At 39.4% G+C, this 16,447-nt stretch overlaps 1 protein-coding gene and 1 pseudogene across 1 annotated transcript; both read right to left on the minus strand.

The window, feature by feature from the left end:
- Positions 1–359: 359 nt before the first annotated feature.
- Positions 360–9,893, minus strand: LOC125308869 (calcium/calmodulin-dependent protein kinase kinase 1-like). The gene is made up of 16 exons (XM_048265514.1): positions 9,609–9,893; positions 9,403–9,450; positions 9,250–9,303; positions 9,037–9,088; positions 8,557–8,681; positions 8,058–8,094; positions 7,793–7,814; positions 6,219–6,307; positions 5,497–5,696; positions 5,169–5,222; positions 4,867–4,940; positions 3,989–4,076; positions 3,765–3,893; positions 2,364–2,470; positions 1,925–1,963; positions 360–1,540 (listed from the first exon to the last, which is right to left on the minus strand). Exons 1-16 carry the CDS (start codon positions 9,858–9,860, stop codon positions 1,474–1,476), a joined length of 1,437 nt encoding a protein of 478 aa, XP_048121471.1. The 5' UTR covers positions 9,861–9,893; the 3' UTR covers positions 360–1,473.
- A 3,463-nt stretch (positions 9,894–13,356) lies between these two features.
- Positions 13,357–14,317, minus strand: LOC125307863 (annotated as a pseudogene).
- Positions 14,318–16,447: the final 2,130 nt, after the last annotated feature.

Genomic DNA, 16,447 nt, shown 5'->3' on the forward strand with positions numbered 1-16,447 from the left:
TCTTATCAAACTGTTTCTCAACAACCTCACCCCCAAACAGATCAAATGTGATTAAACTAAGCAAGAGTATTTCAATTACACAGATTTAAACCACGTATGCTTAAAGCAGAAAACTGAAGATAGCCTACTGAGGACAAATGGGAGAACGTACACATTTGGGGTATAATGCCAGCCTCATTATTGATTGAGAAATAACCTCTCCTTCAGAAAGACATGAACAGAAAGTGCTAGAAGTTAAGGTGCTATACCATCAGAACGACTCGGCTATCATTCAAGACAAAAGATCCTTCAACAGCAAGGAATATTTCTTTTTATACAAGGAATACATTCAGTCAATGATTTTCGAAACACCATCCATGTTTTAAACATTCAAAAAATATATTTTTTAACAGTGGATTTAATTGACTGTTAAATATAATTTAGCTCCAGGTAAAACAATGAATGTAGAAAAACTATTATTTATACAACAGTTACCACTGTAAAGCAAGACAAAAGGAGAGGATCATTGCAAAACGGAATGCTGAAAAATAATCTTTCCATAATAGTTGGAAGTCATAACTGAAGTTGAAATAGATTTAGTTTTAAAGACAATATAATAAACAATTTGCAAAAGAGAGAGAAATAAGCCCCGGTGTCACATGCTGTCCATCCCAATTCATTACTGTATAATGTACTATGCGGACAAAAGTCAGCAGTGAAATCAATTATAAAGGTTGAATAATTCAAACAATATGTATAATTATTGTAAAAATGGCTAACTAGTACACCACACACTTCCAAAAAGTGAGTGCTACATTCTTTATGGCACATAAAAAACAGTTGTTTAACACAACCTATCCTCTTTGTTATGGAAACCTTGCTGTCTGTCTCTGTAATTAACATATAGTAACATCACAATATGTATTGTGTAGGGAATGTTCATCATCCAAATTCTTCAGAAAACAAAACTTCTTAGTAACCTCAAACTGTCTTGATCAGATATTTCTTCATGACTGCAACATATCACATCACTTGTCTATCCCTCAGAAACACAAGATCCAGGACTACACCCCAATGACTTACTCTGTAACAAACTAATTCCGATGAACGGAGTCAACTACATGTCCGAATACCAGTGGAAATGGGATGACTGAGTGCAAAAAATAATAGTCCATAAATATCGCATTCATTTCTCAAGTACCTGGCTCAGGTAGCTAAGTAGCATAAGTGACAGGGCTGAGGGAAATGCTCACAGTAACATTTAAGTATATCTATAACAGAACCAAGAGAATGATGCGGGGCAAAAAAAGGCTCTGTTTTGTACAGCTGTGTATTCATGAACATTTCTCAGTTGTTTTTATCCCCTTCCAAAAGCTCTGTTGTGCTATGACCACCGTAACAAATTGAAATGACCATCCCTCTATCAAGAACTTCCACATCAGTAAGAGGTGTCTGTATCAAGAGCTTCCACAGCGGTCTCGCCTGTCGTCATGATCAGAAGAACGCATCATCCTCGGTCACATCCTCCAGCTCCCCCTCCCGGCTTCCTGTGCTGCTGTACCTGTTGCCAGCAGCAGACAAGATTGTAGTTGTGATTCAGATCTGGCAGAGTATTTCCTGTTCATTGTTATGCGGCACTTTTGGAGAGTGATATTGTTTAATGGCTATTATAACACATCATAACACCAAACATGATAAGAGCAATATACTGATCAGGGGTGCGTTTCCCAAAAGTATAGTTGCTAACTAAGTTAGCAGCTTTGTTGGTTGCAATGCAATTTCCCATAGCCAACCAACTAAGTTGCTAGCAGGTTAGCAACTATGCTTTTGGGAAACACACCCCAGTATACAGTAGATACTGATAAAATTGGCCCTGATAAATACATTCAGGCTCAACTGAGGATATTAATTGTAAGCACACACACGCATCAAATGGTTCACTTGCCTTGCCAATGGAGTCCTTATGCCTGCCTTGAACATCTCCCTGCAGAAAACAAACAAATAACCAAACAAAGAGAGAATTAAAAAAACATACAAATGTGTTGCGGATGCACTTCACCTAACAAAGTTTGAGTTCTTTGATTGTACAAAGAACGCACAAAAATAACTGTGACCGTACATAGAAGAAGCTAAATCCTTTTAGGGAATACCATTCTGATTCTATTTATGTTCTTTTGTGCTCAAATGTGCCTAAATAAAAAAATATAATGCTAATAATACAGAAACAATAAAAAAAATAGACTAAATTCAATTTAACAGAATAAAAACAATAACCATAAACATACAAACCACAACTATGTAAGAATGAATTAATTTGACAAATGCAACCAGATAAGTCTTCCAACGCATATAACATAATGTCTGTTGCATTCCTAAACACTTACGACAGCAGATGTCCTGGAGCGGACATAGATCGGCTTTGTCTCCTGCCAGGAAAGGGGTCGAAGGGGTTGCTAAAGGAACGCTTCCTCAGCATAGACTTCACCAGAATCTGCGCACAGAAAACATTGCAGCAATACAGACCATGGAAGTTGAAGCAACAATAAAGAGTTTGCTTTCAGCTCAGTCGAGTTCACATGGGAATCAGTGGTGCGCAGGTTGATCTAAATGAAGGTGTCCACGGAGTCAGAAAACAATTTTTTAAATGATAAGCCTATTTGGGTCATTTGCGGGCGGGTCAGTTTTTTAAATGAGAGACAAAAAGACACTTAAGTATTTTTTCGTGGGCTACTTCCATTCTTTAGTGAATGTCAAAGGTCTCTACGGAAGACCTTTGAATCAAGATCTCCATCCTGCCAACGAGAAAACACCGCTGGCTCAAAATCAACAGGAACTCACTTCTGCTGAGCGAGCCTAGTGTTTTCTCTTAAAGTAAAATATTCCCTTTTTTAACTTAATATAACAGCTTCGGAGTAATTTCAATGGTAAATGAACTTGTAACAGGGAGAATTGCTCACCTACAGTAGTATAGCTGGCAGCAATGGCAGGCGGAGAACCAGCCTGTCAGCATCCCAATGACATCTTGTGGGAACATTACCTGGTCAGTAGATATGACTCTTTGGCGATTGTATTCCACGACTCTAGGTGGAGCCCTATAACCCGAAACTGCATTTGATGCCCTTAAAGGGGTGGTTCAGGATTTTGGACATATGACCTCATTTCCAAGTTAGCAGGTGTGATATTTATCAGTGGAGACCGTTTTAAACAGGTTTCATCCAGTCCTTCTAGTTGCAGAGTTTGCAGGTGCTAGGCTAGCGCAAGTCATCAGTATGTGTTAGCCTGCCACTAAAAACAGTCTTACCCACTCCACAGTACACCCGAGGCAAAAAAATTATAACGCCAGACTATCGATGTAAATGTCTGTGTTGATAATTTTATTTCTAACATTATTCTATCCTTGCATTTTAATGATCACATTACATTTTGAGGGACTAGTTTCTTAGCAGTGGCGGAATTATACTTGCTCCGGTTAGTAGTATTGCGCCGCAAAGTAAACAGAGAAGCGCAGGTTCAATCGGGATGCGTAGTAGGCCTAGTAGCCTAGGTAATATCAGTCCACCGCTGCCGTTGCTTATATGCCTACTACCAACTTCAGGGAACAAAGTATAACTATTGCTATGCGATGCAAGGGTAGTTTCATTTCTAACACTATTCTATCAACACAGACATTTACATCGACTGGCGTTATCATTTTTATAAATTGCGTGAAAGAATAGTCAACAAAAACAACAACTGCCAAAGCCTACAGCAGAGCAGACAGATGGCTGTCGGCCACTGATGCTTACCACAGTGGAGAGGCTGGGGATGAGCTTGACGGAGTTCTGCACCTCCTCCTCAGTGACCTCTATCACAGTGCAGTGCTCCTCCTCCAGAGGCAGGGGCTCCGTGCCGCAGAGCGTCAGCCACGGGTGCACCTGCAGCCACACACAGGACATTCAGGAGCAGAAACTCATGCGGTGGCCATCGTTGGCTTGGTCTACAACAGTCTATTTGTCTATTTGATTACCACCTTGACCCTTGGAATGGTGATTCTTGTTTCAGGATTTTTGTCCAACATGCAAAGGATAAGATCTTGCAAACCTTCACTGATGATAGCCCTGGACATGTCAAGAGAATGAGAATCAATCAGAATCACTCACTAAACAATACAATATACTCTATATAAATTAATGACATTCCTCATTAGGTTTCACAAACATTCTCTTAACACACCCCTGACGTCCAATACACCCCATCCCAACTCTTACCAAGCTAAAGTCATCCTATGCAAGTTTTTTACCTTATTTTACCTTACTATAACAAAGTCATTTTGATGGTAAATGAACTTGTAATTGGGAGAATATCCCAGCAGTAACATACCTGTCTTTGGAGAACCAGCCTTGCAACTTTGCTCTCCCCCGAGCCAGATAATCAGAAATTTCTTGACTTTAGTCTGTTATTTGTATGAAATTTTTATACAATCTTTATACAATTTTAAATTTAAAACAATCCACAGGTACAGTGTCCAGGGGGAAGGGTGCAAGCCATGAGTGGTAATTAAGACAGTTATGTAAAATAGAAATACTTTCCAACTCCTGGAGGTGTCCGGTAGCATAAAGTAGCATTGGATATCTCTTCCACAAAATAACAAAATGTCTTATTCTTCATGCATTTAGCTGACACTTTTCTCCAGAGAAATAAACCAATTCCAGAACCAGTCTCCAAATGTTGCTTCACAGCACAACCTGGCAACAAACCCATGCTAATCATCCAGTACATGAGGCATTAAGTTCTGCCTTGCTTTGCCCAGCATGTCCTGCGTCAGGGCATGCTGATCACCAGCGGAAGCCCGGGCAGCACTACCCTGCCAGCTCTAATGAGGTCGATGTGTGCCATTCGTTAACTCACGTGTCAGGAAACTCCACAGGGCTGCTCTTGATCTTGGTGTGCAGCGTGAGGATGTACTCGTCGATGAAAGGGCACTAGGGCGCAGAACGGAAACACACAGGGAGAAGTTTCTAGAGATCAAGCTCCAAAGACATTCAGACAGCCAGAGGTGAATGAAAAATTAACTCGGATCAATATCTAATCTATTTTTATGTCATGAAATATCAACAGAAACAATTGAAGAGGTGATACATTTTGTGATGAGGAAATATCTCTGTTAAAGGAAAAGCTTATATAGTTTATTTCATATGAGTAGAACACACCTTTCCAAAGGCGAAACAGTATAACGTCACACCCATTGCCCACACATCCAAAGCCTGAAAAATATAAATGTAACAAAGATTGTCATACATAAAAATGTCAGTGTAATGAAATAACACAAATAGTGTTTGGCAACTGCACTTGGAATTGCATTTACATAACTCAACAACCAACATGTTTACCTACATGTTCTGTGCCATAGATAACTCTCATAAAGAATGAAAATGAGGTAAAACTGAATATTACTAACTAAAGTATCGGTGCTCTCATGGGCACATTGCTTTGGCACAAACACCTTCAAGCCTCAAAGGCAAGAGAGTGGGGACATACCTTGCCACTGAAGCTCTCTTCATGGTCAATGAGAGTCTCTGGGGCCATAAAGGCCGGGGTTCCTGCCGTGCTGGACAGGAGGGCATCGTTCCCCTCAAACTGGTTGCTAACGCCGAAGTCGGCGATTTTGACGTGGCCGTCATCCCCGAGGAGCAGGTTTGAGGGCTTGATGTCTCTGTGGATGATCTTCTGGTAGTGCACTGAATGTAGGAGCACATTGAGCACATTAAGACTAAAAATGCCTCCAACAAATTGTATATAAAAAATCTACTTAACCACAAACTGGTGTTGATTTAAACAGTAATACTAACTAAATATTCATCAAAGTGGACTATTCAATGTCTTTAGAGTAGACTATTCGATGTCTTCAATTAGTTAGTGGTCGAACTGTATGGCATTCGTGATTGTGGCATTGGTAACAGATATCACCACGGCTGTGATTACCTGCACTCAAAACTGTGCCTATGCCCAAATAACAGCAGTGGTGATACCTGTTACTAACACCACCATCCACTTACTTGTACAATATTGCTAATTTACATTTTTTTCCCAAAACAAATCAAACATATAAATAATACTGCTTCTAAAAGACATATCCTGTTACTACATAAGCCTGTCATATCTTAGAACATGGTTTATATAGTTCATTTTAATATGGAGGCAGCCAAACACAGCATTTGTACATTTCAGAGTCCATCTCTTCTGACTGCAAGTGTACTCACAATATTCAATTCCGAGGACAATGTCTCTGAAGTAGTAACGACACTGCTCCTCAGTGAAAGGGGTGTCTGTGGGAACCTCCATCACCGGGCTAGCGGCCAACCACACAACCACACATGTAATAGTTCAGAGAAATTACACTTGATGGTCTTTTGGGCCCCCACGTCAATATCAAGGCAGCACTGCCAACATCGACTTCAAGGCACCTAATTCTAACCTTAACCCTAACCATTGCATAACCCTAGCGCCTTCCAGACAGCGCCTTGAAGTCGACGGAGGTGGCCCAAAACACCACCTACTTTTTGTCCAAAGCAGCTTAAAAAATAATAGAGAACAATCAAGGTACAGCGTATATAGGAGACAATACTGTATAAGTATAATTTATCCCAATCCGTGAATTAGTGAAACACACTCAGCACACACTAATCCCAGCGCAGTGAGCTGCCTGCAACAACAGCGGTGCTCGGGGAGTAGTGAGGGGTTAGGTGCCTTGCTCAAGGGCACTTCAGCCGTGCCTACTGGACGGGGTTCGAACCGGCAACCCTCCGGTAACAAGTCCAAAGCGCTAACCAGTAGGCCACGGCCCTGTAATAATAAGTACTACCTTGCATAAGAAATAGAAAGACAGTTCAAATTCAAGTTAATTCAGGGACGTACTAGGAGGAATAGACAGGAGAGGAACATCATGGTAGGTGTAAGTTAAGTGTGTATGTTAAGCAGTGTTGTGTATAACGTGTAACTTAACGTAACTACTTTTTTCGGATAAAAAGTAGTGTAACGCACTACTACTGAAAATTTGGTAATGAAACGTAGTTCCTTTTCCAGTTCGGCACAACATTACTTTTCCCAGGGACAGATTTCACAGCGTCACTGCCTTCTCAGCTGTGCGCTTGTGCAATAGTCACAAGCTCCACACGGTACATGACAGAATGTGAATATCAGACTATAAAATAAGCCCTTGTGTATTTTGTGTTTACCTATATGCCCATAAGATGTATCGAGGCTATGTTATTTGATATTGTTTCATAGGGCTTTAGTGGTGGTGTTGAAGACTATAATAGCCCAATAGTTTTCTTGTCAAGTGCTCTGTTTGTGGCATTTTTTATAATAAAGAGCACAAAAGAAATAGCTGTTATGGGCTCCATAGTAGACCTTTATGTAGGCCTACACATTTAGGAACAGATATTGGGTTCAACATAAGCAACATAAAAGTAATGGAAAAGTAACGAGTAACGTAAAAAGTTACTTTCCATAGAGGGTAACTAAGTAAAGTAACAGGTTACTTTTTTGAGAAGTAACGAGTAACGAGCAAACACTATTTTTTAAAAGTAACTTCCCCAACACTGATGTTAAGTGCATGTATGTAAGTGTAAGTTAAGTGTGTACTGTATGTTAAATGCAAGTTACATGTAAGTATGTAAGTGTCAGTTAAGTGTGCATGTTAAGTGCAAGTTAAGTATAAGTGTGTGTTAAGTGTGCATGTTACTGTAAGTGCAAGTTAAGTATGTAAGTTGCAAGTTAAGGGTGTATTTCTGATGATGTATGATGATGTATTAAAAAAAAAGAAGACACTTACCCACGCTTCACTAACTCAAAGGCTGCAAAAAGAGAAACACAGAAGACCACTACTGTCATCCCAAATGTTCTATCTATTTTCAAATCAGAAGTCAAGACTACCGGGATACACCTGCATATGGCTGCACTGCTGGACATTATCATGAATTATTTCGATGTGACATATTTGTCAGATGTAGTAAAGAATAAGTAAAGGGAAGATTGTAAAGGTCGTAAAGATATCTGAGATGTAGATACAGATGTCGGAGGGGAAAAAATGGACTGACCCATGTGCAGATTGTCTTCAGCCGGATCATCAAGCACCTGAAATTATAAATCAAAACATTACCATGGCAACAATCATCTCATATATGACATTTTATATGTGACCAATAAGTACTCCGTAAGTAGAATCTGTATTGAATGAAGAACTACTAATTGTACTGACTGCACAAACATGGGTATAGTTTCAAACAGTGTTGTGGTGATAAGATAAATATAGGGTAGGATAAGTGAACATGCATCATGTAAGGTACATTTTCGACTTCATTTAAAATAATTAAAAAAATGATTCCACCATAATGCCCATTGCCATTAATTCTGTATGTGGTGTATGTAAGTGTCAGTCTTTCCAGTAACTCTGTCTGTTTCTTGTTCTGTATGTCTTTATGTGTGTCTCATAAGCTACTAGATGCCTACATTTTCCTCGGGATAAATAAAGTATTGATTATATCTATCCATTTTGCATTGTTTTCAGTTAACTATTTTCTTTTGCAATGCCTTTACCTCTACTAATTTGACGATGTTCAGGTGATCTAATTTCTTCAGGATGGCGATTTCCTGGTAGAGTCGGTCGAGCGGACCAAAAACCTTTGACTGCTTCTCATGCGGCCCTCGTGGTTGAGGACGTCCTGACAAATGAAACGAAGTGACTTACAACCAAAATTTTATGTAAAGGATTCAAAAAGCACCAAGCAGTATTCATACAAATATAGTTTACTGTAATTTCCCAACTTTAGCCGTGGTTTATAGATTGATTTTGCAAAATTTCCATGTGAGGTTAATACATGGGGGCCATTAATATAGTATTAATATGGTTTTGTTTTTTAACTTGCATAAAACACTGTCCTGCGGCTTATACACAATGTGGCTAATACGAAAGTCAGAAATTATTTTCTTTTCAGTATACCACTAGAATTAATCCTAAAAGAATTCTTTAGGAATAACACAGAATGTAAACTCGAAAGAGACAGAAAGTAAACTCACGTGGAAATCCATACTGCTTCAACAACTTCTTTTTGGAAACCACTTTCATTGCCTATGAAAATGCAAAAGAGCCAAAAGCGTGTAAAAGCTATGCATTATCTGCTCTCACTTGCAATGCTGTTTCTAACATTTTTGGGGGGATTGAACAGCACATGAAGGTCAGAAAGAGTGTGTTTAAACATTTCTGGTGATTAACAGGGAGGTCTGCATTACATAATACTGTTCATCATCTTGATTGTAGGCCAGCTTAACAACACCATAGGAACCCTGTAGAAGGGAAACAATTTCAGCTCACAGTCACACAACCGAACTGCAGGTGTCACAACACTGACTAATGTAGTTTTGCACAGAAATGAATCCACCCACCTTTCCAATCTCATCTTTCAACTTGTACTGGTTGAGTTGTACACAGTCCTGTAGACACACACACAAATATATTGTTTTTAAAAATCACCACAGCAATATAAAACCACAATGTCAGGTTAAATATCTCTGACAACTTAATCATTCTAGAGCACAATGTCAGGCATTATCTCTCTACCCTCTCATTCCACCCCCCGTATCCCATGCACCTCTCCATCTGAGATGGACACGCGTTTGGACTCGATGGTGGGCCTGCGTGCCATCCTCCCTCCGCCCTGGTAGGTGCTCCGCTCCTGGAGGGAGAGCTTCCTGTCCGACATGGTGAGTCGGTGCTTCTTTCCTGGCGCCACGCGGTGGCCGTTGGGCGGTGTAATGCGGTTGGAGGACACGTTGATGGCAGCCACCATGTCTGCCAACTCCGCATCATCGCCGTCCAGTTCTGTGCTGCTGGCGCCACTCATGGTAGCTTGGAGTGTGTCTGTGTGGTATGGTGGGGGGGGCTACTGCAGAAACTGTGCTGGACACATGTGCTGTGCTATTTGGGTGCTTAAGGGTATCAGGGAAGATGACTTTCCATTATGCTAAAATCAGTGGTGGTGGTGGGAAAGCGGAAGGAATTGGTAGAACAATGGAAATGCAATTCAGTCAAAAACTTGATAGAGACTAGGTCATACATGCATGCATGAATTTTCTTTGGGGTTAACACATTAAGTAGATATGCCCTATGAGAAAGTTGGATTTGTCCACTGCTAACTAAACCCATGCAGAAAACACAGCATTAAATACACTATGAAACTTTATATTAATTTATATTAAATTACCTTTAATTTCTAAAACAGGCCCTACATTTTACCTAAATAATGCCATTTTAAGATGTGAATGTGAAACCCCTTACATTTAAGGTGTCAAGGGGTTCCCTTTATTTATTGTGATTAAGGGGGTAATTAAGGACAATCTAAGTATATCTTAATGTTATTTTAAGGTGTTAATTCAGGGATTCCTTGATTTAGGGGGGAAGTTAAGGGGAATCGAAAAAGTAAGGGGTAAATTTAGTAGACTTTTGTCCTTAATCGACATTAAGGTCAAAAGTAGTTTTGTATAGAGCTCCATGATTCTGCATGATGTTAACGTGAATTCATAAGCAAAATAAATGCTAATGTTAATGATAAAAAGGGAAGAGATTCAGAAACAGTGCAGTTATGAGACTTTAATTTTTGTAATTTTAATTTTCATAACCTCTACAACAACTGCTTCAACAGTCAGTCATTTGGATAAGTGCAAAAAGCTTAGTCTACTACGGACTCTAGGCAGGAAAGCAAATGAATAGGCTGTTAAATTATATAAAATAATTGTTTGAGAGATTGCTGCGCTGTGCTCCAACGATGAGCCAAGAGAAACACGTTATGTAATAGCTGGTTACGCAGTGTCGGCTACCAGGTAAACATTACTTTATTAAACCAAAGTAGCCTAGGCTACATTAACAACACTATGCAAAAAATAGACCTAGGCCTACTACCTTGAAAGGGTAAGTTGCAAACTCACCAATCAAGCTGACAACAACATGACAAAAGGACAAGGAGCGGATAGCCTACAGTGCAATGACATTAACTCATCTACAACAATCTGACTTTAGCCTACTACCGAGCGCTTGTAACCGCGCGATTAAATACATTTGCTTTGATGTTGGCGACGCTACGTCCTATCACCGATGTGTCACTTACGCATATGATGAAAAAGTGCTGCCGCATTTCCGACCACCATTAGCTATGCTCCCATGCACTTGATCTTGAACCAGCAACTCTCTGTCTCTACAAGTGCTATCTCGAGTGCCTCGGAGGCTGCGGGGATCACCATGGCAAAGAGGATTATCTGCCACGGCCGGTTTTAGCCCACTCCAGCTATATCTGTGGCTAGACTGTTTTGCGTGGGCTGTTCCCGCCTCTAGTGAAAGCAAAGCAAACTAAGGTTAACAAAGTGTAAGCTGCTCTCTAAGGGTTAATGGAGAGTCACCACATAAAGTCTTTCAGACAGCTATGAATTCTTATCGCACGAGGATGGAGAGGTAGGCTGGGTGAAACCAGCCAGGTAAAAGACTAATGAAGAGGCCCTATCTCCTAACAATTCACATAAAGTATAGGCCTACTATATGAAAGGAAAACAATATGTAAAGCAAGACTTCATGTTTAGTGTGTAGGCTACAGGTTTATTTGGGGTCATCTAAGTGTCTGTTTCAGGAAAGCAGCCCGCGGTCCGCTGTTTACCTCGCTGCAAAGTGGCTAAACTATTGCGTAATGTGTGCAGTGACGTGTCTGCAAGTCACCGCTAATGGGCAGGTAGCCCATTCGTGTATCCGACACTGTAGGCTAGTCCGTGCTACAGAACTGACCGTGTAGAGAGGCTTAACCACTCTTAATTGATAATTTTTTCTGGGCTATTGTTGTCTCTTTCTACTCCACTGTCCTAACAACACTTGCCTTCCCTTGCGAAAAATAACTATAGTAGCCAAATAACTATAGGCTACTATAGGCTTAATGTCATGTTAATGTTTTTATTGCTGCTGTAACACCATCATTTTCACATAAAGTAATTTATCCAGATATCTATTTATCTAGCTCTCTACGATTTCTATAGTTGTTCTATAGTATTGTTACTTCTATGCTATTCTGTAATACCTCTATTTATAATACCCTTGTCCTCTATTTTAGTAGGCTACATAGGCCTATACGTATATGTATAATTAGTGGCTTGAAAATTAGTTTCACATACTGTTTACAATACCTGAATGTTACATACTGCTTGTGCCACTAGATGGAATCCTAACCACAAATATTGTATGGTCTGGAAAGGTGAACAAATCACTCTTCACAGAGCACCTATCTAGGCAGACAGTAACTGTAATCAGTTGTGTTGTTATTCCTGAGTAATTAAAAAAAAAGGCAAAATATATGTAGAAAGATATTTGCAGCTCTGCGCTGCATTAGAGACGTTTCTGGTTGTGTGAACGTACACTGTGCCTACTGGCCTACTGTGCATTGAAACAGTGGGTTCCAGCAATCACTCTTGAAAGGAGCTGGTGTTAAAAGCTAGATAATTGTGCTGATGGTGCTTGTGGTTGAAGATTTTAGCGCTCCCATCCCCTGACGCCAACATATTTCATCCATACCATGCACCGTGGAAACTGAAAGAGATGTTCCATAAATGAGTTCCATAATGCTTCAAGCTCTAAAAGGAAATAGCATTTAATTCATAGAATTAATTTATTGTGAATCATTTAGATCTTTTTAATATCGGAAGGCATCCTCAATCCTAATGTTACGTATGTGACAAATCATTATCTTAAAACATCTGTCTTGTCACAGCAATGCAAAGACTTGTCGTCAGACTCATGCAGTCCACAGGTGACTGATTATTTTTTGTAGTGATGTCAGAGCATTTAATGTAATTTAATGTAGGCACTGCCCCCAAGGATAACTATATATTCATTTTGTGGGGAATTCTCCCATGTGCGTAATGGTGCTCATAAATTTCAGCCCCAAATTGAGTGTTCTGCCCGACATTGCACATCATCAACTTAGGAGGGCACTGCTCCCACATACTTTGGCCCATCATCAAATGGCTGGCCTCTTTGGAAAGCCAGTAGAATCAGTCAGTATTAGTCTCAGAAACAGTCAGTGTGACTGTGTGATGTACTGGCAACAAGATACAGAGGCTTGAATGTTGTTTTTTCTTTGAGCCGGTATAGGGATTCATGTCCTGATTCTGTTATTATGCATGCCAAAGTTTTCTTCAAGTTTCAACTGAGTCATTTCCATTACACACTATTACAGACATACATGATTCATTTCTTTATTGAAGAACTGAATAAAAAAACTCAGTTTTCGTCATGGAACATCGAGACAAAATTAAGTCTTAACAGACAAAGAAAAAAGGGTGAGTATGATCTTATATGAAGTGTGGTTATGGTTTATGCTTTGATTTGCCATAAGAAGTGATGTATGACCAAACAGATCTCATATTTCTAATGAAACATTTCCTGATGTCTGTGTTTTTGATGCCATAAATTATCGGGTGTAAAAGAGGTGGAATCAGAACAAACTGGAAGGACAGGAACATGTGCATGTCCTCCGAGACAAAAACAAACTGATTGTAAATAATGGAGAAGAGAGAGCTCATGGAGAAATTGATAAAAACAGGTAGAAATGACCTTCCTCTGGGTGTCATGTGATGCCTTCAAACTCACAGCAATTATTTGGATGTATGAAAGCAGCACAAAAAATGCTATAAAAACAACAGAAAGTACAAACACGCAAACACCATATAGGCTACTCACACGGAACAAGGAGCTGGTGACGCATGATAGCTTGGAGACAGAGATATTTTCACAGTAAAACTTATGGATGCTTTGTCTGCATAACGGCACACATGATGTTAGATGTTAGACATACCTGACCAGATACAGAGCATATGGGAACAAAATTACTCACAGCCAATAATTGTTTCACCTTTTGTGGTGTCATTATTTATTGTATGATAATGTAAAGGGTAGATTATGGACACATAACGATCATAGGCCATCACAGTTAGAACAGAGTAGGTATCCAGTGGCATAAACACCGACTATAAACACCTGACACAAACAACCCTCATAGGTAGTCATCTGATTGTCAGACAGAAGGTTTTTCATCACTTTGGGCCAAACTGCAGTGCTTCTAATTAGTTCGATACAGGTCAGATTAAACAGGAAGATGCACATAGGCTGGTGAAGTCTGTACTCCCAGATTATAACAAGCATTAAGAATATGTTAGCAAATACTGAGGCAATGTAGAATGCTGAAATAATTGTAAAATAGACATACTTTTGAGGGCCAATAGATTGGTAAGTAGTGAAAATCAGAGTGATATCAAATGATTGATTCATTGTTCTTCTTACCTAAAAGAGGAGAGTATAAATGTACGGATGATTAGATAAGTATATGAATCTAAAATGCATAATTCTGTGTGAATAATATACAACACTCGGTAACACTTTATTTGAAGGGGTCTACACAAGGGTGACATGTAACCGTCATAAGAATGTCATGACACATGTCATGCACATTAATGACATAGTATTGATGTTTTTATGACTGTTGTCATTAAGTGTCATTCGGTTTTTGGAATGTCAAGTGGACATTGTTTGGGTGTCATCATTATAACAACTTGACATTAGGCAAGATGACATTATTTGAGGGTGTGTTTGTCATGACAACTTGACATTAGCCAAGAAAATGTAAACCGTTGTCATGACAACTTGACATTTAGCCAAGAAAGAAATGCAAAATTGACATATAACTGTGTTTGGCCTGACTCATCTTCTAGGTTCGTGTAGTGGTGGGCCGGAATAATTGATTGACATGACACCATTATAATTGTGTCATGAATACTTTCCTTGGCATGATATTGTCATGACAACTTGACATATAACTGTGTTTGGCCTGACTTATCTTCTAGGTTTATGAAGTGATGAGCCTGAACAATTGGCTGTCATGACACCATTATAAATTAATAATAATAATAATAATAATAATAATAATAAGCTTTATTTGTATAGCACCTTTCATACACAGAATGCAGCTCAAAGTGCTTTACATTTGAAGCATGTAACACAATAATAGTCAGTCAGTCATTATCAATCACTTTTCTTCATTGCTGGGGCCGTTAATGATCCACTCAGCAACATATCAAAAATATAGAAAAATAACATGTCATAACACTGGCAGCCTTAACCCTTTACCCCCCATAAGCACGCCATATGGCAACTGTGGCAAGGAAAAACTCCCATATTCCAGGAAGAAACCTTGAGCAGAACCTGACTTAATAGGGGGAGCCTATCTGCTTCTGGCTGGCTGCGTAGGCTATGCAGTGAATGTATAGATTAAAAATAAGAATAAGCTACTACAGTTCATGAATATGAGTTCCAGATCTGCTAAAATGTATCGAGAGAGTAATTGAATTGAATTGTTGCCCTGCTATGCAGATTGTTTTTTTGTTTGGATGCATGATTTGAGAAAGTATTCCATTGGACACAGGAGGCAGAAGAGCAGGAGGCGCGAATGATAATCTTGCACAATATACATACAACAGCAATATGCAACTGTGTTGCGAACACTGTGAACATGTTGTACCCAGGATCCCTAAAGATATTTCTTCACAGAAATGTGTACACTGCCTATAGCCACCAACTTTTAATCATCACATGCCTGCCCAGCCATAGATCTTGAGCATAGAACCTGCCTTAATGAGCACTGATTGTCGTTGTAAAGTAAACCTTCCTTCATCAGACCACTTTACGGCTAGAGCTCTAAATCCAACAGAAGTGTTATGGTTGATTTAGCTAAAGTTTCTAACCAAAGATCTTTGGTTTCTAACCAAAGAGTGGAGCGCTCTAGGAACAGATTACTCCCTCCGTTGTATGCACAAAAACAGTGGGGAACTGTGAACTCGTGTTTTGTGATAAAAATTATCTTCCTCTTTAACACAGATATTTAGATTCGGTTAAATGCACGAAAGTACACTATTTTCTCAGTACATCTCATAAATACTGACAACTTATTTCACTTCCACTTTATAATAAGAGTATACAAATGGTTTATGAATGATTAAAAGCCTAATTAGGTTATTAAATAAGTTAAAGAAAGACATCTTATCTGGCACCACCTGACACAAGAGCATAAAGACTACTGTATACATTATGCTTCAGCAAACTATTGATTGCTATTGACCAGGATGAAGAACAAGAAGTAATCACTCAGTCAACATTACTACAACATTACAAATTTATCTCTGTGTTAATCTAAATCTATTCTGTTTTAGTTGTCAGGAATGATGAACACTCCTTGGGGAGGAATAAAGTAATTATCTACTGTATCTCTCTCCCTTCCGCTCTCTCTCTTTCTCTCTGTCTCTGTAGCCAAGTAGCGTGATTCCACACACAGTGTTTATGGCTGTACATCTAGGGGCCCTTTACCTGACAACTGATATATTTTTTGTGACCGTCAGTAAAGGAGGT

The sequence above is a fragment of the Alosa alosa genome, chromosome 15, assembly GCF_017589495.1.
Source record: "Alosa alosa isolate M-15738 ecotype Scorff River chromosome 15, AALO_Geno_1.1, whole genome shotgun sequence".
Taxonomy (NCBI): domain Eukaryota; kingdom Metazoa; phylum Chordata; class Actinopteri; order Clupeiformes; family Clupeidae; genus Alosa; species Alosa alosa.

What these genes read in the sequence shown, in the direction of transcription:
- LOC125308869 (XM_048265514.1), bottom strand. Translation starts at nt 9,860, where the DNA reads ATGAGTGGCGCCAGCAGCACAGAACTGGACGGCGATGATGCGGAGTTG. An exon ending in ACATCGTCAAATTAGTAGAG is followed by an intron (nt 8,095 to 8,556) that starts GTAAAGGCATTG and finishes TTATAATTTCAG; the next exon opens with GTGCTTGATGATCCGGCTGA. An exon ending in AAGAGAGCTTCAGTGGCAAG is followed by an intron (nt 5,223 to 5,496) that starts GTATGTCCCCAC and finishes TATATTTTTCAG; the next exon opens with GCTTTGGATGTGTGGGCAAT.